At 45.0% G+C, this 23535-nt stretch overlaps 1 protein-coding gene across 1 annotated transcript in view; it reads right to left on the reverse strand.

The window, feature by feature from the left end:
- Nucleotides 1-155: 155 nt before the first annotated feature.
- The window catches only part of C8A (complement C8 alpha chain), a 64250-nt gene continuing 40870 nt past the window's right edge, over nt 156-23535 (reverse strand). The window contains exons 8-11 of the mRNA XM_032303104.1: nt 10177-10308; nt 8629-8786; nt 4379-4601; nt 156-677 (exon numbers count right to left, since the gene is read on the reverse strand). Of these exons, the coding sequence (XP_032158995.1) occupies nt 526-677; nt 4379-4601; nt 8629-8786; nt 10177-10308 (665 nt within the window). The 3' untranslated portion in view covers nt 156-525. The remainder of the gene's footprint in view (nt 678-4378; nt 4602-8628; nt 8787-10176; nt 10309-23535) is intronic.

Genomic DNA, 23535 nt, shown 5'->3' on the forward strand with positions numbered 1-23535 from the left:
TAAAGGAAAATACTGTTGAATCCGGGTGAAGGAAAATTGAAGAAACTCAAGTCAGTCTTCATTTTTTTTCTCATTATTTTAGTGTGCCTGCTTATTCTGTCAACTAGGAATGGTTCTATGAATGAACAAATATTGTACTTAAAAAACTGAAACAATTCTCATCATACTTTGTTTTATTGGCCATTGACAGTTTCAACCACACCTGCTGGCCTCATACCTCTAACGTCCCATAAATCCCTCTAAGGCATGGATTGAGATTTCTCCCTTGCTGTTTTGGTTTTCTGGATGATCTGAAGTGCTGTGAGCAGGACCCAGCCCCTAGTTAACCCCCAGCACCCGGTTGTCTAATGACTAGAGTAATAAGACGGTTAGTGGCTTGTAGATGGTGCGGTCTGGTCCTGGGCTCAGGAGTTGGCAGAACAGAGAAAAAGTTCATGTTGATTTGCGTTTTCCCTCAGCTGAAGGAAGTCTTTATCCAGCAGTCGGTGCAGGGGTGACATCAACGGCGTCGGTGCGCAGAGGCCCTCAGCAAGCCCGGGTCTGCACTTTTCCCCCCGGACACGAAGCGCCTCCATTCTGGGGTGCGGGGTTGTTGCACTCTCTCCTCCTCTCCTGGGTGCCTGCTCTACAGGCAGACCAGGAGCTCCAGCAGCTCCAGCGACCATCCGCCTTGGCTCCTGCACAGATAATTTCCCAGCGGAGGAGGAGGTTAGCCTACAAGAAGCAGCTGGGACTATCAGGAGGGCAGCCCAACCCATTGCCCTGGAGTGGTCGGCAATCTCTCCTTGGGGAGATGCCTGGTACAGCCAGCCCAGACCTCTGTTTTCGCCACCTTACACTTAATTTGAAACTCTGGATAGAGTAAGAAGAGGCCACTGAGAGTGGTTCGATGGAAGATAGATAGGCGAGTGAGCCGGGAAGGCGTACTCCTCCAGAAGAATGGCACAGAGCCACTGGAGGGTGAGAAGAGCAGGGACCACCCCCCGGCCGGGGGTTCACAGATAAGGGCTAGCCTGACAGCCCAGTGGAGAGGCTTGCTGGGCTTTTGTGAGTGTTGGCAAAGCAGACCTCCTCCAACTCTGATGGCGGGGGCACAGTGGGTAACAGGGGCTCTGCGTAGAGCGTGAGAACATAGGCACTGATCATGGGTTGCCCCTGGAAATCCAGCTCGTGCACCCCCCTGGCCTGGAGCTGCTGCCTCCTACTGGCTCTGTGCCTTAGGGAAGACCCTCTCTCAACCTGAGTTTTCACCTCTGTAAATGAAATAGCTGAACTAATCTGGTGGGGTTTTTCCATCATTTTTTTTCATTACTGTTTCTCCCCCACACCACCTCCCGCCTGCCCCGTAAATGAAATCTCATACGAGCCCCAATATGGCAGCCAGATGAAAGTCGGGCTGTTTTATTTGAAGCTGGGGTGTCTGTCAGGTTTGCTCTGCTCCCCTGGGGCAGCCCCTAGGACTGCAGGTTTCCTCAGATCCCAGTGTGAATATCACTGGATTAGATTATCTTCAGGTCCCTTCCAGCTCTGTAATTATACTCCCTGGTGGGACAGACACAGCGGATGTCTATGTCTCTATTTTTCTCACTTCTGTGACTTGGTCCCCATAAGCAAAGGTTTGCAGGGGAAATCCTTAGGGACCAATGCCAGTGGGTGTCCATGGTAGCTGGCTTCCCAGTCTTAGATTTCCTTACCAAATTAATCTTTGTCAGGCTGAACTTTAGTCTGGTGTCCCCAAGGCTACCTGATGTCCACACGGTGCTTGTAACAAGGTTGATGGGATACCTGTGTGCTGCCTGCAATTGACTGAAAGTAGTCTTCAGGAGAAACGGGCTGTGAGGAGAAGGACCCATCCTCTGTGCCCTGCCATCAGCCCCCAGATCTTTGGCATCATGTCCCCCTTCCCCAGGGCCCATGGTGTGTACATATGACTCAGCATGGCCACAACTGAGCCCAGCACTGAACCACTGAAGAGGCATAACTAGGTAACCCACATTCCCTATTCCTTTCTATCTCTGTGGTCTCAGACAGGGATCCAAGGAATCCAAGCTAGTCACTGGGACTGCGGGCCCATGCTGTAACTGTAATTAGTAAGGCAGGACTCTTTGAGTCAGGATAGACTGATAACCATGTTCTAGGACATAGCTTCCCTTCCCTCTCCCCAAAATAATAGTCAATGCAATCATCTCAGGCCCTCTGCCCCCATCTCTGAAACTTCCCGACTCTTAGGATGTACATCAGTAGAATGTAGGATAAGAGCTTGGGTCCTGGCATGGGTCCAACCTCCTGGGTCCAAATCCTGCCTCTGACAGTCGCCAGCTGGATGGCTTTGAGCAAAGTATGTCTCCTTCCTCCTACCCCAACTTCTCATCTGTGAATTGGGGCTAATAATGGTACTTATAACATTTTTGAGGGAACATAGGAGTTTATGCCCAGGGAGTATTGAGATAGTGTTGGCTCAGAATAAGGATGTTATTCTTTCTGTCCACTGACCTGTGGTCCCTCTGGAAAAGCTGCCTGGCCAATGGGGAGAATGAAGGCTGAAACCCAGCCCACACTTTGCCTGAAAAGTCAAGAAATCCCAGGACCCAGGAATTGGTATCTGTCAGCCCTGAGAAGTTTCTTTGTTTCTTCCCCATTTACCCATCCATTATGCAGTGCCTTTATTCAGTTTCCATGAGGGAACTGTGCCAGTCTTTGCCCTGGTAATGAGCCTACTTGTTTTTTATTCTCTGCACTCTCCTTCATAAGGGCCCTAGGATTCACTCACCATCTTGGCTCACCATTCTCAGAATTCCTCCTACAAGAGACAAGGCAGCTCTTCGGGATTTAATTAATTAATCCCTTCAACCAGCAAAGGAGGGTTTTAGGCAAGGCACCAAACCAAGACAGACCCTCTCTTGGTGGAGTGATCTCTTCCTCTTACGTATTATAATAGATCATTATTATCTGCTACGTGTGTTAGTGTCACATCCACACAGCCTGTGAGGAAGGTGCTGATACTCTCCCCACTTTTCAGGAAATTCTGGGGTGAAAGTTGGCAACATTGGTATTCAAAGGCCTATCTGCCAACAGAGCTCTGCCATCTTGCTTCCCATTGAGAACTACGCCCCCAGTGAGGAAATTATAACCCATCATAGCCTCATTTTAAAACAAGGCTCCCACCCCATCTACTGTGTGCATCAACAGTTTCTTTTATGGACCTAAGAGTAGTACCTTAAATATACCTATCCAGACTTTCTATTTTTCCCTTTACATTATCTTCATTGCACTTGCCAGTGGAGATGGATCTATGTATTAGTTGGGCAACCCATGTGTTTTTGTCATCATTCCATGCACGGCATAGGTAGCTTTGTATGGGCAGAAAATTGAAAGCTTAGGGATTTGAGCTAAATTCTTGGAGTAGAGATTCTTGAAGCTCCAAGGAAATTTAAATGAGTGAGATGAGCCCCAGAAAAAAAGAAATGGTTTACCGGTGTCACACAGGAAGTTAGTGAAGTGGTTGCGACACACATCAAAGTCCTCAGACTTGTTCATCTGTGAAGGATATGGATTCCTAATCCTCGTTTGAGGGCTTTCCTCCCTGGGACCAGTCAGTTCATGCTATACCACAGTACTTTGAAACCCGTCTTGCTCCAGCCCTTTTGAGTTTTGGCCGTAGTTCTGAGTACTTTAATGCCAACTATTTAACTCTTGTCATGAGTTGGATTGTGTGCCCCCAAAGGTAGGTTCAAGTCCAAACACCCATCCCCTGTAAATGTGACCTTATTTGGAAATAGGGCCTTTGCAGTTTATATCATCTTAAAATGAGGTCATGATGGAGTAGGTTGGGTCCTGATCCAATGACTTGCTTTTTTTAAGAAGAGAAAACACAGATGGATAATGGAGAACACTGTGTGATGATGGGGCAGAAATTGGGATGGCACATCTCCAAGCCAAGGCCTGCCAGGGATGGTCAACCACCACCAGAAGCTAGGAGAAAAGCCTAGAATAGAAGTACCTTCAGAGCCCCTGGAGGAAAGCAGCCAATATACCTGAAGTTTCGACTTCTAACTTCCAGAAGTTTCAGACAGTAAATTTCTGTTGTTTCAAGCCATACAATCTGTGGTAATTTGTTACAGCAACCCTAGGAAACTAATACATCCCTCCAGAAATGAATCCTACTGTCCATACACACCTTGGCAAACAACAGATCTCATCTGAGAGAGGGTCTTGGTAGCAGGAAGAAAGCAGAAGAACCATTAAAGAGGGGAGGAGGAGTCAGCCATAAAGCAAGAGGTCACAGAAAAAAAGAGCCTGGGAACCCCAAGGTCTTTTCTGTGCTGGCCCCCCTGAGCTGGGCCAAGTTTGCAACTGAGCAAGGATGCATGGGCCTTACCCTCTTGCTCCATTTTCTCACAGGCAGAGCCCTTGCGACCCATGGGGCACTGGCACTTGCAGCTGGTGCCCTGGAGGATGGGCTCCCCGTTATTGAAGCAGGGCCCACAGCGGCAGGCGTTGAATTCCATCATGTACTGGTCCAAAGCTAGCTGCAAGTTCCGGCGTTTGGTCTCCAGGGGCCCCAGGGTAGTGTGCCTCAGCACCTCATGGATGGGCTGCATCTGTGGGTGCAAAAAGAACAGAGAGCCTCTCCCTGGGCCTCCAGCTTCCCAGAGCCCAGCCACTGGCCATCAAGCCCCTGGAAGGCCTGCTACGTGCCAGGCACCGAACTAGATACACAGCTCTACCCCACTGTATTGGATCCTCACTACTACCTAACTCCAGAGACTCCGAGTGTTCGAGTGACTCACTCAGGATCACATAATTAAGTGTAAGAGCTGCTCTGGACATGAGCCTGCTTAGCTCTGAAAGCTGTGGTCCCCCAATCCCAGAGGAAGAGAGCTCTGTAGCAATCTACGCCAATTCTTCAGCCCCCCACCCTCACTTTTAGGAGACAGAGAGAGGGTAAAGTATTATGTGTATTTATGTGTTTTTTTTTTTTCTTGATTGCTAACTTTCAAAGCAAGAATTTAAATTAAAGTCCGTGATAGGTAGCTGTGGTGACAGTGCTGAACACTTCTCCTATTGGTATCAGCTTCAGAGGTGTGGGGAGGAGGGGGTCATTTGCATTTGAGGCCACCACCTCCCCGTTCCAGGAATGACTATAACCCAGGGTTTCCCAACCTCAGCAGGACTGCATTTCCGGCTGGCTGGATACTTCTTTGATGGTGGGGGAGGGCAGTCCTAAGCATCATAGAATGTTTAGAAATATCCCAGGCCTCTACCCACTGGATTCTGGTAATAACTTCCGGTTGTGAAAACAGAAACTATCTCCTGACATCGCCATCTGTCCCCTGTGGGGCGAAATCGATCCCAGGTTGGAAAACAGTAAATGTGGTAGAGAGCCATGAATCTGGAACCAGAAAATCCGGCTTCGAGTCTCAGCCCTACGAGTCCCAGCTATGCGATCTGTCTGGTTACAGGGGAGCCTGCCTTCTTTGTCTCTAAAATGAGAACAATCCTCTTGCCTTACTTTTACTATCACAGAGTAAAAGTTTAAAAAACGCTGCTCCCATCCTAGTTATGTGGTCTTTCCTGTCTATCTCTAAACCTCAGCCTCATTTTCTGTAAGATGGGAACAATAACCTACTTCCTGGAATTCTTATGAGGATCTAAAGAAGTAATGAATGAGAAAACATTGCAGAAGGGAAGAACAATATAAAATAAAGCACCATTTTTATTCGTTAGATGTGATGATGGAGGGGGGGAGACAAAATCCTTCATAGGGTTGTCTTTGGCATGATTTTAAGCCTATATTTTAACTCACAGTTATACACTGAAAGCTCCTTTACTGATTTCTCATTTTATAGGACTGTAACCCAAAACCCTGAGATGGGAGTGATTTGCCAAGGTCACAGGCCAATTCAGAGATAAGACTGAGCCACACTTGGGCAATCTCTCTTCTCTGGAATCAAGAATCAATAGAGGGCACATGGCACTAGCCTCGAGTGGGTTCCTGGAAATGCGTACAGAAAGACCCGTGACCTTGGCTTGTGGTCACAGGTTGCAGCAGAGGTCGCAAGCCATGTCATTTCAGAACTGGCTGGGCTGCTAGCCAAGGGCAGATGACCACTTACTGGAAGCTCAGAAAATATGGCCCTGTTATTAGGAAGTTAGTACAGGATGTGCTGCTCTTTGACCCTCATTACAGATAATTCTTAACTCCAGGGAAGGTAGAACCATTGGGCAACTTCCCTGTGACCTTCTAGTAGGGCTCAGCACTCAGTCCCCTGCCTCTTACTCCTCACTCCCAGAATCCACGGGAAATGGGAAGGAAGCATTCCTTAGGAAGGGCAGGTAGGAACTTAAAGGAGGGAGGAAGGATGGAGAAAAAGAATCTTAGAGCTTGAAAAGATATTGGCCATGGTTTTGTTCCCATTTTATAGATAAGAGCACAGATTCAGAGAAGGCATGTGGTATGATATGAGCAACTCAATATAACCTAACACATAATAATATATAACATAGCACAACATCAAAACATAACATGATCTCCATATTCACTCAGTCTAAGGACCTGCCAAAACCCAGTAGTACTAAGCTAAAGGGCCATGCAAGTGAGTAAGCTATTGTCTCCACTCTGAGTGTCAGGTTCCAAATAACCCTGGCTACTCCTTGCCCATTGTTTGTCTGTCTGTCTCTTTCTCTCCCCCCAGCCCTTCAATGCATCCTTCATATATCTGTAAGCATCCTTTTTTAAAAACAGCTCAAGCTGTTTCACCTTCCTGCTCTGTAATCTGTTACCACCTTAATGCATCAAATCCAAACTGTTCAGGGGACAGCCTGTGATGTGAAGAGACCATGGGTATTAGAATCTATTGGACACAGCTCAAGTTGGGCTCTGCCATTTACCGGCTATGGTATCTGTCCAGCTTCCGTAGTTTCCATCAACATATCTCTTCAACTGACACTCACTAAGTACGCACTACTCTTTCCCTAACCTTGTGATGTAACATTTTATTTTCCCCATGTTGTAGAATAGGGAACTAGGGCTCAGAAAATAAAGTAACTTTATGTCCAAGGTTATACACTGAAAAGGTGGCGAGCCATGATCCAAATTATGTCTTTCTCATCCCAAATGTAGGCCCTTTTCCCCAAAGACAATATTTGGGCTTCTCCAAATCATTAATATCAGACTTCCCCTTGGAGGCTTTGCTCAAGGCAAACACAGAATTCAACTTTTGCCCATGAAAGTTTATATATTGCCCCTGATATCAATTTTACACTTTTTACCCAAATGACTAATAGCTTGATGATAGCAATTTTCAGACCCTATGTGAATTACAGGTGCGTGAAAATAGTCCCTTACTTATTGGAGAAGAAATGAAATCAGGGTTAATCCATCTAACCTCTTTCTTCATGGAGAGTAGGGTATTATAACAGACTTTTAGGTTCAACTCTTGGTATATATTTTAAGAAGAGGAATGTATCTATACCTTGGATTTTAAATATACTCAGAAAAAGGACAAGAGTCAAGAGAAAATGGGCAAGAAAACAATAATATTTTGTTTTAAAGCCCCAAAATACAATTCTTTCCTTAATGGACTACCCTTGCCTAGGAACAGAAATAGTTTGACAACTGGTGGAAGAGTCTGTTTCCTTTGCACTTTGAGTACAATCTCACTGCCTTTGTGAAGTTAGGGATTTAAGGCAGGGTTTCTCAACTTCAGCACTATTGACATTTGGGGCCAGACATTTCTTTGTTGTGGGGGCTGTCCTGTGCGTTGAGAGATGTTTAGCATCATCCCTGGTCTGTACTTAGTAGATGCCAATAGCACCTTCCTAGCTGTGACAACCAAGAACCTCTCCAGATGATGCCATATTTCCCCTGGGGAGTGAAGTACCCCCCCCAATACTTGAGAACCATGGCTTTAAAAAAAGTGCTAGGGTAGAGGGGTGTGAGAACAGATTGTGAGGTCTGAAGGCCTGAAATCCAGGCAGCTACACATGAGCCCTGTGACTATAAATGACTCACTGGTATCTTAAAACCTCAGGTCCCTAATCCTTTCCATGGGAAGACTCATATCTGGACCAGAGGTTCATTGTGATGAGGAGATGGGATCCCTTAGAGCAAAGACAGCAAATACAGCTGTGGAGCACAGCTCATTCTTGTATGGCCTTTGAGCTAAGGATGATTATTTCATTTGTAAAAGTTTGTAAAAAAGAAGGAGGGGAATTTGTATGATAGAGATTGTATGTGGCCCAAAAAGCCAAAAATATTTACTATCAGCTCCTTTACAGAAAAATTTGTGAACCCCTACTTGAACAAATGTGATTTTAAAGTCTTTTCTGTATAAATACAAGTTCCCATTTTTTCATGTGGCCTAATCCTGAAGAAATTCTGGGACTACTGGTGTAAAACTAGGCTCTGCCCAGATATTAAGCTTCTGCTCCCAGTGGTCCTGTGGCCCCGGGGTTTGAAGCCACTCACTCCCCACAGTCAGGCGTGGGGAAGGCCACCAGATCACTGTGCCGTTACATTTAATCTTGTTCTTTGATGGGCTCATAATAAGAAATATGAAATGATCTGGTCTGCTTCACTTTCATTCCTCATGGACGTAGAGTTTCTTCAAGTGCGAAAAGACTTACCTCAAAATCAATAACAACAGGATTATACTTTAATGACCTCCCCCAGGAACGATATGTAATGGTGCTACTGTTTTCAGACAAGCCACCGCCCCAGCCAGAACTGCCACCTCGCACCCGAGAAATGATGTCTTCCACACCCATGGCCTTCAAGTTGTTTACTGCCATCAAAGAAGATAACTGCATTAGTTCATTTTCCAAAAAGCCAAAGGACTGGTTGGCAAGCCCCACTAATGAGATCTGGGACAGAGTTCCTGTACTCCCCTTAGAGCTGTCTCCCACACTTCTACCTTGCTCAGTTAACTCAGGACAAAGCAGAAGAGAGGGACCAGAGCCTAGGAATAGACCCATCCTCTGAGCTAGAGCAGATACTGGGATGAAAGCCCAGCCCTGACCAGCATGGCAGAGGGAGAGGATGGGAGTGTGGAGGATTCATTCATGCATGCATTTATTCACTCAGATGCCCTGTGCTTACTACCTGTCTACTAGGCTCAATTAAATATCATTGTGGGGGGCGCCTGGGTGGCTCAGTGGGTTAAAGCCTCTGCCTTCGGCTCAGGTCATGATCCCAGAGTCCTGGGATCGAGCCCCACATCAGGCTCTCTGCTCAGCGGGGAGCCTGCTTCCTCCTCTCTCTCTGCCTGCCTCTCTGCCTACTTGTGATCTCTGTCTGTCAAATAAATAAATAAAATCTTTAAAAAAAGTATATCATTGGTGCTAACAAAAAATAATGATTATCATAGGTGCGGCAACAGGTATCTCTGTGGGGCGCAGAAGGGGCATGGAGAAAGAGCTACCGTAGAGGAAGGAAGGTGGTCAGGGTGAAAGGTGAGTTGTCTAGAAAAGTGATGAATTTTTGGAGGTAAATGGCGAGAGGAGGGAAGAACGTCACAGAGAAGAAATCATTTAACTTAAGGCCCTGGGGCATGAGTAGTCTAACACAATGGGAGTAACTTGAACCGGTTTTATGTCTACTTCATCCACTATATTGTAAACTGTTTCATCATCCCTGTACCCTCAGTATCTCCCACCTGAAAGAAAAATACCCCGCACATTTGATGAATGAATGCATGCATGAATACTCACACTAACTTGTTCAGGAAATGCCACAAAATATCTGTGCGCAGTCTTTCTCTAATAATTGTTCCTTGATCTTGGTAACTATGTTCTTCTCTCTCAGAAGACTTGTCTCCTCCCTCTGGACTATAAACTGAGAGGCCTTCATCTCGATAGTCAACTACCCAGCTTCTGTCTACACATTTTTTTTTTTTTACACATTCCTTTCATCCCAGGTCTTTCTTTGATCTTTATCTAGTGCTCAAAATCTAGAAGGGAGCACTTTCTAAAATCACATCTTTCTAAGATGACCTTAGCCCATGGTGCATTCAAAGTAGAGCCACAATCAGTCATTGGTTTGGGTATTTAGTACCTAGACAGCACAACCATTGACTGAAATGGAATCAGCTGAGGGGGAAAATCATGTCCGTGCCCTGAGTGTATGTCCAAGAAACATCTATCTTCTCTGTGGGAGACCCAGTACTCAATACTTACTCTCATTGCCTCCTCCGAATTTTCTACAGTGGTCCCCTGATAACTGCCCTCCAATGCTTAAACGGTCTGAATAGTCATATTCAATGCCCACAAAACCTCCAAAGCATGTCTTGATATCTGTGATGGTAAGATCTGCAACAGGGAGACAGAGACACAAAATGCTGAGATGCTTTAAGATCGCGAATGTGGTTCATCTCCCACTCCTAATTCTCCCCCTTCATTTTTCCCTTCTAATGGGAGATGAAGCATGAGAAACTATGGATTCCAGGAATCAAACTGAAGGTTTTTTTTGTTTTTGTTTTTGTTTTGTTTTGTTTTGTTTTGGTGGGGGTGGTGATGGGTGAGCCTGCTGATGGGTATTAAGGAGGGCATGGATTGCATGGGGCACTGGGTGTTATACGCAAACAATGAATTATGGAACATTATGTCAAACACTAGTGATGTATTGTGCAGTGACTAATGTAACACAATTAAAAAGAAATAAAAACTATTTTGATAACTCTGCCAAAAAAAATCCAAAAAAGACAGTGACTATAGAACAACTCCCTCACAGCAGTTATAGCTTGCTTTAATTTTGGAGTCCAACAGATCTAGGTTGAGATCCCAGTCCTTTAACCCAATTTCAATTTCAATAGTCTCTTGTATGAGGTTCAAACCCAAATAATTCTCGAAATGAGAAGGAACGTATACTGCACATACTGGTTGCTCAAAAGCGTTGGTTTCCTTTCCTTTGCACATTCTCCTTGAGGCTCCTTGAGGCAGGGGTTCTGCCTCATCCATCTCCATATACTCCTCACACAGAACCTGGCCTGTGACTGGCACCATCTTCACTCTGCCATTTTGCATACAGTACCCCTTCCTTTCTCCCTTTTTTCCATTGTTCCAAGGTCTACTCAAGCTCTAGTTCAAATATGTTCTCCATGATGCAGATTTGGATCAGAATACTTCCTTCTTTCCTCAGAGCTACCAATGTGTTTTGTCCAGACATGAACAATCATATCTGCACAATTCTTTTTTGCCCAGGTTCTCTTTGTACCCCAGAAAGGCCAGAGTGTTGTTATATGACGGGGTCTCCATGGGCAGTCTGCCTGCCTTCTGGCCCCATAATAACTGAGTCCCGCATTAGCAGTCCCCATATTTGTCTACATCTGGGGGCCCTTGGAGGAACCTGAATCTTGTAGATGAGGAGCATAATTCTCAAAGCAGTAAAGTCATTTTGTCACAATCCCTCACTCTGTAAGTGAACAGAGCTGGGCTTCCAGCCCTTCACTGGGCTGGCAAGGTAAGGCTAGAAAAGTCAACTAGGGCAGGGTACTGACCATTGCTACAGAGTCCAGCTTTATCTGCAGCTCGGGTTTTCTGAAGGGGTTTGTATTTTTTGAAATATCATTAGTTTTTTAAATTTAAATTCAATTAGTGAACACATTGTACATCATTAGTTTCAGATGCAGTGTTCAAGAATTCATCAGTTGCATAAACACCCAGTGCTCATCACATCACGTGCTCTCCTTAATGCCCATCACCCAGTTACTGCATCTCCCACCCACCTCCCCTTCGGCAACTCCATTTGTTTCCCATGTTTCAGAGTCTCCCATGGTTTGTCTCCCTCTCTGATTTCCTCCCATCTAGTTTTCCCTCGCTTCCCTTATGGTCTTCTGCACCGTTTCTTATATTCTGCACATGGGTGAAACCATATGATAATCGTCTTTCTCTGATTTACTTATTTTGCTCAGCATAATGCCCTCCAGTTCCATCCATGTCAATGTAAATGGTTAAGTAGTCACCATTTCTTGATGGATGAAAGATATTCCATGTATCTATATACCACATCTTTTTTACCCATTCATCTGTTGAAGAACATCTCGGCTTCTTCCACAGTATGGCTCTTGTGGACATTGTTCCTATGAATAGGTACCTCTTCAGAATCACTACATCTGTATCTTTGGGGTAAGTACCTAGTAGTGCAATTGCTGGGTCATAGGGTACTCTATTTTTAATGTTTTAAGGAACCTCCGTACTGTTTTCTGGAGTGGCTGCACCAGCTTACATTGCCACCAACAGTGTAAGAGGATTCCCCTTTCTCCACATCTTCTCCCAACACTTGTTGTTCCCTGTCTTGTTAATTTTTGCCATTCTGACTGGTGTAAGTTACTTTTAACTGCAATTATACAATAATTATTACCAGCCCTGTATTATTATGACAACCACAAGGGAAAAATAATTTTCATTGATTATTCAATTGAGCTATGGATTAGATCTAATATTTTCAAAGAAGTATCAAGTAACCAAGTTACTAGTCTGTGTCACTGTCAAACTACAAACTCTGTGAGGTCAAAGATTTGTGCCTTATTCACTACTTTCTTGTCAGCATGGCAGCACAGTGTCTCCTGTGGAGGAGGCACTCAGTAACCATTTTCAGAATAAGTGATTGATGAATGAAACAAGTGAGCGAATAAATATATACCAGGAGTCCTGTGGCACAGGCTCCTGACAAAAAAATCTCAGAAGTCAGGAATCCTGAATTCAAATTCCAGTCACTTGGATAAATGGATGAAGAGGTTATGGTATGTGTGTGTGTGTGTGTGTGTGTGTGTGTGTGTGTGTGTGTACACACACATATATGTGTGTATGTGTGTGACTATTATGTGTATAAGGTTATTATATATGATATATAGATAGATAGATATCTATCTATCGATATATATGATTATTCAGCCTTAAAAAAAAAAGAGATCCTGCCATTTACGAGAGCATGGATGAACCTGGAAGACATCATGCTGGCATGAAGTAAACCAGACACAAAAAGGAGAAAATGGCGTGATCTCACTTATATGTAGCCTCTAAAAATGCCAAGTAAATATATGGGAGCAAAGACTAGAAAGGCGGTTGCCAGGCGTGCAGAGGTGAGGGGGCGTGGGGGGTGATGCTGGTCAAACAGGACAAAGTTGCAGTTTTGTAAGATGAATAAGAAGAGACTTTTGATGTGCAGCCTGATGAAGACAGTTCATCATATCACGGAGAGTACTGAACACTTGTAAAGAACGTAGATTCCCATAGACATCGGGAAAGGGAACTGTGTGAGAAGATACATTAACTAGCTTCACTGTAGTCATCATTTCCCTTTGTATGTGTATATCAATCATTGTGTTGTACACCTTCACTGTGGACCCATGTTCTGGTTTTAAAAAGCAGAACTAAACAAATCCCAGGCCCAGGCACGCTGTATGAGTTGAGAAAACTCCTGTGGTCACACTGGGCTGCAGTTTTCCTATTTATGGAGAGAGGGGCTGGATTTGTCGGTCTCCAGGCCCCTCTGAGCCACTACCCGCCGCCCCCACCCCTACGCCTGCATCTCTGAATCACTCCTGAGCTGGGAGGGCCTGGGAGGCGGGACGCTGTGAGGCTGCGAGCTCCAACACTCAGCATTGAGCCCGGGGCTTCTCCTGCCACTTCTGTTTGAGTACTTTTAATCGTTAATGCATTACTAATTGAGGAAGATTTAGCATATTTAATTGTTTTGATTAAAAAATGCTTTGCCGGTATTAAACAAAAGTGGGGAAGAGCATTCACAGGCAGAAGCCAGTGGGTTTACAAGGGGAATGGTGGTGGAGGGCTGCCGGCTTACGGTGACAGGGCAGGCTGATTACAGGGGTGAGGGGTAGCTGGAGGGCACCTCCAGGGCCCTCATGCTCATGCAGGTCTGCCGCAGCCTGTTGATTTGAGCAGGACCACTTGAGTGCAAAGATTTTCCTTCCAAGAACACCAAAGTTGGGTACCAGCCAGCAAGGGAAGGTCTGCGACTTCAGAATCTTCAGATGTGAGAGATCTGAGAGCATCCTTGGACACCCAGCCCACCCTTCTCATTTTTAGATGAGATGCCTTTGGTTTATATAGGTGAATTATCTTACCTAAGGTCACATGACTAAGAAACGGTGGAGCTAAGATTCAAACTCAAGTCCATCTTGCTTAGAAGCCTGTGATATTTTCATTAATGCCAGCTATCACATCCAACTAAAGAATTCTGCTCTCAGAAAAATTTAGTGAACGCTGACTGGGTACCATCCCCATCACTTTGTGTTAGGCAGTGCAGACACTCTGAACTAAATAGGAATATGATGAAAATCTGAATAAGCAAAATCTCGTCCTTGAGAAGCTAGCAGGGTTGGGGTACATACTAAGCAAAAACTAAGGTGCACCCCAAGAGTGGCATTTTTCTGTATGGGAGGGTTAGGAGAGGGTCTCGCATCAGAAGCTATGGGGGGTGGGGTGGGACGCAGATCAGAGCTGTCCGTGAGGACCTATGGGAAACCAAGGCCAGTGAGCTTGGTGGGGGGTGGGCATAGGAGGTCAAATGCCGTGCCAAGATCCAAGACTTGAAACTAGTACTGAAAGCCCAAACACAGAACCATACACATCTTGCTTCATCCGTCTAGTAAAAAGCAGAGGAGGGGGAGGGGAGAGGGAACAGAGAAAGGTCTGGAGCAATTGTGTGGCACTTGCCCAGATGGGTGTGTGGCCTGAGTGGTGGAGTGACTATACCAGCTGACCTTTGAACAACACTGGGGTTTGAGACACTGACCCACCACACCGCTGAAAATCTAAGTATAACTTTTCACTCCCCCAAAACTTAACAACTCATAGCCTACTATTGACGGGAGGCCTTACAGTTAACATAAACAGTGGATTAACACATATTTTGTATATTATGTGTATTATATACCATGTTCCGAGAGTAAAGTAAGCTAGAAAAACTGGCATTATGAAAATCATAAGAGAAAATACATTTACAGTACTGTACTGTATTTATTGGAAAAAATCCACATATAAGTGGGCCTACATGGTTCAAATCCATGTTCGTAAGTCACATGTATTTATAGAACCAAACAATGATCAGCCATGGCTCCACCCCATGGGTTCCTTCGATGTCAGCTTGGACCATATCATACCGGCATTTGTGTCGGGGTCTTGAACTCAGTGAACTCTAGAGTTGAGGTTCCTAAACCCGGCTACACAGTGAGATCATCTGTAGCGCTTATAAAACATACAGGTTCCTGTGCCCCACCTCTATGAGTCCTAATGCTCTATTTCTGAGTCATCAGCAATCTTTATTTAAACAGATGACCCAGATGATTCCTTGTCAGCACATCTGGGACCAGATATTGAGTAGCATGGTTCTACAGAGAACCCTGGTGGCCTGTCCCAGAGCACCAGCCTCGGCCCTGTCTCAGTCAATGCCTTTGTCAATGCCTTGGATATGGACTCGGCAGGCAGGCTCATCTTCTCCACCCATAAGAGATAACTAGGAAAAGCCAAGGATCCTTCAGGTAAAGAATCAGGGTTAAAAAAGCCCTCAAAAGGTTTGGAAGGATAGACACACCAAGAATAGCAAAATGAGGCTCAGTTGGGAAAGCTATAACTTCCTTCCCTAGGGAGAAAATACCATGCGTGAACACAATAGGGAATGGGCACAGCTTAGAAAGCAAGAGAAAAGGTTGTGGAGTTTTGGATAACTTCCAGCTCAGGAAGACAATGAAACCAGGGGAAAATTATAATCAATAATGTAAAGGAGGGGATAATCTGCGTGTGTGTGTGTGTGTGTGTGTGTGTGTGTAGCTTAGAGAAACCCAGAATCTGATACAAAGTTCTAGAGTCCACATTTTTAGAAGGAAATAAGGAAAGACGACTTTCGCTCAACATTGTTTAGACTTAAAAAAGAAGGAAATCCGGCCATATGCAACAACATACGTGAATGTTGAGGACATTGTACTAAAAGAAATAAATAAGGAAGGACAAACATGCATGATTCCACTTATAGGAGGTATATAAAATAGTCCAACTCTCAGAGTATAGAATGGTGGCTGGCGGGAGGTGGGAGAAGGGAAATGAATTGCTAATCAATGGGCATAAGGTCTCAATTATGGAAGTTCTAGAGATCTGCTGGCCAACATTGTCTCTATAGTTAAGAAGACTATATTGTACACTTACAAATTTGTGAAAAGAGTAGATGTCATGTTAAGTGTTCTTTTCAAAAAAATTATTTATTTGTTTGAGAGAGAGAGAATGCATGTGCAAACGGGGAGGGGACAGAGGGAGACAGAGAGAATCTCAAGCAGAAAGCCATAAGGGGCCTCAATCTCAGGACCCTGAGATCACAACCTGAGTTGAAACGAAGACTTGGATGCTTAACCAGCTGTGCCACCCAGGTGGCCCTCATGTTAAGTGTTCTTATCACAGAAAGACTAAAGAATGAAAAAAGCAAGTAGGGAATGATTGGGGAAGAGTAGCATGAGGGTGAAGAAGTTCAAAGCCATATCCTTTGGGAATGTTTGAGGGGATGGGGATGTTCACCTGAACAAGAGAGGAAAGTTTTCTCTCTAAGAGAGATCTGTGGAACTAGATTCAGCTCTCCAGAGGATTGTCTTGAGGAAGAGGAGTTAGGCTTACTTGCATGGTTGCAAGGCAATAACTAGGACCCAGAGGGCAGAAACTACAGGAAGACAGATTTAAGCTCAGCATAAAATAGATCTTCATCATGGTCACAGGCCAAGGAAATCTGAATTGTTTCATAGAGGCAGTGAGCTCCCCATCCTAGGAGGGTACCAAGGAGAGACTATTTGCTTGAATGGGGCATAGTGAAAGAATTTGAAGAGTTGACCTGTGGTCTCTGAAGGTTTCTTCTAAATCCATGATTCTGAAACTTTAAGAACACACCAGAACACCTGGAGAACATTTGAAACAAGCGTGATAAGTACTTAATGATGTGTGCCAGGCATCCGGGAAATAAGGATGAAAGAGCATTTGCTCTTCGTGAGCTCACAGGCAAGTGTGAAGAAGTGGAAGAGAACAAACACTGCCCTGTGCGAGGAGAGGTGTGAAAGAGGCCAGCATAGTCAGAGGAGCCTTCCTTGGAGGTCAGACGAAGGCTATCAGAGGCAAGTCTGAAAGGATGAGTAGGGATTAGCCAGATAAAGAGGGCACATTGGAAGCAGAGGGAGACCATGTGGAGGTCTTGTGTCTCTAGCAACAAGATTCTGCTCAGAAAGGCCAACCTGACCTAAACTCAGGAGTACAAAAGAGGGAGAGGGCAATCAGTGGGGCAAGTACTGGGAGCCCTTGGGTTCCTTCCCACTCTAGGCTGAACCTGAGAAGAACTGTTGGGATGTCCAACTGGCGGGGCCAGGAACCCAGAGGACATGTCTCTGGCCACCGTGTCTACTGCTCCTTTCCACCGGGTCTTGGCAGTGCTACAGGTCTGAGAGCTGTTCTCACCCTTCTTTGGAGAGGCTCCATCAGTGTGGCTCAGAGGCAGAACGAGGAAGCTTGACTTCTGAGGTGCCAGAAGGCCATAAGTCTGTCACTCCTCAGATGAAAAGCATCAGGTGGAAAACAGCAGGTGTAATACATTATTTATCTCTTTGCAACAAAAAAATGTCATGCAGGTTGCTGTGATCTATTTGCTTTGTTGCTTTGCTACATTGGTTACCTCCAAAGACAGCTTCAGAAGGAAAGGGAAAGACTCATATAGCCTATTTTATTCCATAACATTGGAAAAGATGATTGTTGAGCTTGGAAATGTAGGCTAACTTCACCTGCTCCCTCTAGGCTGCTATTTATCTATTAAAACTCACGCTTCTTCCCAACCGCCCAAGAATAGCAGTGTAAGTACCTCTGTGCCTTTCATATGCTTTTTCCTCTCCCACTCAGTTCTAGAAAGCCTTCCTTCTCTCCCAAGGGTCCAAGTCTGTGTCCCCACAGAATCCTTGTGTGTCCCCCAGTGCATCCCTCAGCTCCCCTCCAGCATAGTATTTAGCAGACCTTAGCAATTGTCAGTTTCTTGGTCTGTTCTTCCAATTATCCTACAAACTTATGAAATTGCCTCTTGGGTTTACAGGTCTTGGCACAGAGCCTGGCATGTGACAAGTCCCCAGGAGTGCTCAGGGATGGGCTGATCCCACCCAATCTAGACAATGCCTCTGAAATGTTTCAGTAGTCATAGATCTCCTTTTTGGCTAATGATACAAATCATATCTTTGTAATATCTCACACTCGATTAGGAGATTGTATTTTGTAAAGCATTTTCATCTGTATTATCTCATTGGAGGCTCAGAACAGTCTTAGGGAGCCAGGAGGATTTCTCTATTTAAGAAAAAGCCGTAATTATGGTGGTTAAGAATCTGAACTCTGGAGTCAGGGTTTTACATTCACTAGTAGTACTGGATGAGTTACCTGAACCTCCTTGGGCCTTATTTTCCCCATTTATAAAATGGGAGTGATAGTTTCCTGACATGGGTCCCAGAAAACAGTGTTGAACACAATTAAGTGTTCAATGAATCTTCACTATTATTGTGAAGTTGCTTGCCCCAAATGCCATAACAAATAGGCCCAAGAGTCAGGGTCGATGTACGGTGTGTTACACCCAAAGATAGTACATGCTTTAAGGCATCACAGCAGTGTTAACTGTGCACAGAAATGCTGCTCGTGTGGCACAGGAACAGTGGCCCCCCAAGCCCTGGGTTCCATGATCACCCCATTGTACAAGGCTGCTCAGAGAAAGGAATCCATGCTCCCAATGGGCAATGTTGGGACTGTAGTCTCGTGTTTCCCTCCTGATTACTAATAGGTATCTTCAGAGACTCTGGCCCTTCTGGACAATTTTGGCCATACATATCTATTCAAATGGCTGGCTAATGGAACCATGACAAGAGTCAGTAGAGCAGAGATTCTCAGTCTCTCTGGGACAGAGACTGCCTAAGCCAAATTCACTTCTGCACACTTACTATCTGGGCAAATTGTCTAACCTCTGTATTCTCAGGATTCTCATCCATAAGGTGGTGGCTTTTGTGGGTACCTACCTCATAGGGTTGTTTGTGGTGTTTAAGTGAGTTAAGCTGTAGAGTGTACAATGCTTGGTGTGGTGCCTGGCTCAGAACCAGCAGTAATGGTCAAGCATTACTGTTAGGACTACTGCCCTGAATGCGACAGTATCCATAGACTGGGCTACTGGTCCCTGATGCTGAGCCTGGAAAATCACGGAACAGTGGAACCTTAGGAGTTTGTCAAAAACAGATATATTTTTTAAAGATTTTACTTATTTATCTGATAGCAAGAGAAAAAGCACACATATTGGGGGAGGAGCAGAGGGAGAGGGAGAGGAAGGATCCCCACTGGGCAGGGAGCCAGATACAGGGCTCAATCCCAGGACCCTGAGATCATGATCTGAGCCGAAGGCAGACACTTAACTGACTGAGACATCCAGGCGTCCCAAAAATCAGATTTTCTTAATCCACATTTCTGGAGTGTGCCATGAATAAGTGAAGATTGAGAAAACACCCACATCTGGTAAGTACCTATTATGTGCTAGGTAAATCTTTCCCATGTGCTATCCCGTCTCGTATTCACACATTTCTCCATAACAGGTACAATTTTTCCCATTTTTGAGATGACTAAACAGAGCCTTAAATAGTTGAAGTCACTTGCCCAAAATGATAGACTAAGTAAATAGAACCGGGATTGGACCAAAGTCTGTGTCCAAAGCCCATCTCCTCCATGCCACATTATATCACCTATGGGAGAGAGGCCAAGTGTGGCTCTGGGGGTAATTTTGACATGGATAAGAAGGAAAAATTTTCTCCTTTAAGCCTGGGGCTGTTTCAGTGACAGAGGTAGAAATTCAAAATCAGGGCAAGATCAGGAGAATGGTGTCGAGAGTGTCTCAGTTCCATGTGTATGTAAATGACTTAGGGGGGACGGGGACAAAGCCAAGACATCAGGAGTCTGTCAGTCAATCAATACCATCCATCACTATGAAGTCTGGTTGTCATGGTAACTGCGGATAAAGCCTGGAGCCTGTTAGAATCTAGTGCCTGTCTGTTCAGGGTGACTGGTTGGTTAGCAGGCACAGCAAAAGACCCTCTGGGCCAGGCCAGACAGTTTAGCCATAAATATAAGACCGTTCATAATCAGATTCTGGTCCAGCTTACCCTTTGCACTGTCCAGTCCAGCCCGAGTCATTAGAAATCTACCCCGACTCTGCAGAGTGCTGGAAAGCTCCAGAGAGGACCCAGCATAAATGGCTTGGATTCTCAGCCTCTCTTGCTAGGAGGACACTGAGCCTTTGCTGTGGACCAGCCTCCGCCTATGTGCAAAACTCTGGGAACACCTCGTTAACAAGATGCATGATGGAAACAGGCAGGGGCAAAGTGTGGTATATCTAGCTGAATCCCAGGTGCACTGAAGTACCTAAGAAGCCTCCCAACCCAAAACTATAGAGACAGAAAAGCTGCCTGGAAGGGTCCTATCTAAGCAGAGACCAAGGATGGAGAAGCCCTGGCCAGGTGGAGAAAAAAGGGTATGGGGAGGGGAGCAGAAATCCAGGTAGAAGAAACAGCACATTCATTCTTAGAAAGCCCCAGGGAGGAGGAGGGTGCGATTAAGTGGAGGGACCACGAAAGCATAGTACAGCACAGCCCAGTGCTGAGTAATGGGGCTAGAGGGCTGGGCAGGGCCAGAGCATGCTCCCTTGAATACTGACCATCTTATCCAGGGCCAGGAACCCTCCTGTTCTCAACAGTCACCTCCGCTTGGCTCCAGCAACTTGTCATGCCGGAAACTGCCTTCTCTCTGTGGCTCTCTGGAGCCCAACACTGACTCCATTTCCAGGTTACTGATATTATCACTCTTCCTGCTCTAACTCAGCCACAGGATCGCTGTCATTGACACACTGGCCTCAGGGGCAAGTCCTCCACAACAGAGTGCGACCTTTGGGTGAACCCGGACACACGTCTCCTACCATTCACCCTCACCCATTTGCTGCTTCAGTCACGCTCATGAAACGCTCTGCCCAGAAAGCCCTAGTTCCCTTCTGTGTTAGGCAAGCTTCTACTCCTAAATTTTGGAAGTTCAGGTTTGAATGTCTTTGGAGTCTAGAAAAAGGGAGGGCAGGAAAGGGAGGGTTGCTTTCTCCCTTATGCTTCTACTGTATTTATTTTCATTTGAGCATTTTCACATTGTATTTTTCTGAGTCCCCAACTAACAGTACATTTCTCCAGGGCATGGAGCTGTGTCCTTCATCTCTTGATCATGGGTTCTCGTTGACTGGATGCATGGTTGGAGGGATGGATGGATGGATGGATGGGTGGGTGGAGATTAGATTAGGAGAAGGGTTCTCCTCAGAGATTAAGTATTTCCTACCTCCTATTTTGGATAAGAAGGAAAAATGTTGTTTTCTACTCAGTACCTTTCTGAAAGGGAATTATAAGCAAGAAACAGCAATAATATATAAATGTGGAAAACATGAGAATCTGAGGGACTTGAATTACACATTCATCCTACCCCAGTGACTATGCGTACACAACTTAATCAGGGCTGCGTTGTCTCATTCTCTTACAGGAATAAAACATGCACAGCCCACATTACCTTGTTCCCCATCACTAATTGATCACAGCACCGTTGGGATGAGCACCTGTCCTGGGTCATAATCCTGTTAGCATCTGCTATTGAAGCCAGCTGCCATTACTGGCTTAGACCATTTTTCTGGCCATCAAGGCTCTGAGGTTCACCTCTTTGAGTGTTGTACATGCCAGCACACTGCTTGTTCCCAGCCCCATGATTGTACCTAAGCTTCAGGACACACAACCACAAGCTGGGCAGGGGAACCCTTCATAATTCTGCTAGTAACAGTTCCTGATCAGCAGGTCAAAGTAATCCCAAACTGCGTTTAGGAAAGAGTATTGAGTATAATCCTCTTCTAGTAATTTTTAAAACCTGATTTAAATAATTTCAAAGCCATCACAACCTGTTTATTGTTTCAAAAAAAAAAGAAGCGAAAAAATAAAAAGGTAAATGAAATAAAATATCCAGATAGACCCCAAGAAACGTGGAGCTGGAGTTAGAAGTCCTTGTGTTGGACCTCACCCTGCTCCTAGACAATGGTTTCATCTTGGACATGACACCATACCTCTCAGAGCCTGGTTTTCTTTGTTTGTAAAATGGGGACAGCCATAAGACAGCTCAAAGCATTGCCAAGAAGCACGAGTGAGACGATATTCATGGCAGCACTTGGTGCTGCCTGCCACAGAGCTCAGTTAGAACTCCCATCTCTCACTGCCATTTGGATAAACTGTCTCAATAGATGAGACTTTCCAGGCCTGTCTTGGCAATGATTACTTACATCTCCCTCTAACTTTCTACATTGTCTGCCTTCCTGTGATGGTTACTTTTATGGGTTGATTTCACCAGGCCATGGTTATGTCCAGATATTGAGTTAAACATTATTCTGGGTGTTTCTGGGAAGGTATTTTTGAATGAGATCAACGTTTACTCAGTAGACTGAGTAAAGCAGATTGTTCTCCCTAATGTGGGTGGGCCGTACCCAATCAGTAGACATCCCAAATAGAACAAAAAGGCTGACGGTCTCCTGAGTAAGAAAGAACTCTTGCTATCTGACTGCCTTCAAGGTGGGACTTCAGCTTTTTTCCTGCCTTTGATTCATACTGAAACATCAGCTCCTCCTGGGTCTCAAGCCTACCAACCTTTGAAGGAAATAAACTGTCAACTCTCCTGGGTCTCCAGCTTGCCACTTGCAGATCTGGGGACTTGTCAGACTCCATAATTGTGTGAGCCAATTCTTTAGAATAAATTTCTATTTCATATTGTTCTCTCAAACCAGTTAGTTAGAACTTCAACTAATAAACCTCCTAATGACTTCCTTATGGTTACTTGTGATTTTTCCTTTATTTAAAGTAATGAAGTATGTATCTATAGTCAGTGGAACATACTAGATGGTATTTTTAATGCTTTCTTTACTATCCTGAAAACTAAGCAATACTCGTTACTCCATGATCCAGCCCACATACATCCAGATAAAACAAGTTTCAAACAAGTTGGTGCAGCCTCTTTGGAGAACAGTGTAGAGATTCCTCAAGAAATTAAAAATAGAACTTCCCTATGACCCTGCAATTGCACTACTGGGTATTTACCCCAAACATACAGATGTAGTGAAAAGAAGGGCCATCTGTACCCCAATGTTTATAGCAGCAATGGCCACGGTCACCAAACTGTGGAAAGAACCAAGATGCCCTTCAACGGATGAATGGATAAGGAAGATGTGGTCCATATACACTATGGAATATTATGCCTCCATCAGAAAGGACGAATACCCAACTTTTGTAGCAACATGGATGGGACTGGAAGAGATTATGCTGAGTGAAATAAGTCAAGCAGAGAGAGTCAATTATCATATGGTTTCACTTATTTGTGGAGCATAACAAATAGCATGGAGGACATGGGGAGTTAGAGAGGAGAAGGGAGTTGGGGGAAATTGGAAGGAGAGGTGGACCATGAGAGACTGTGGACTCTGAA

Source organism: Mustela erminea, chromosome 10, assembly GCF_009829155.1.
Source record: "Mustela erminea isolate mMusErm1 chromosome 10, mMusErm1.Pri, whole genome shotgun sequence".
NCBI lineage: Eukaryota > Metazoa > Chordata > Mammalia > Carnivora > Mustelidae > Mustela > Mustela erminea.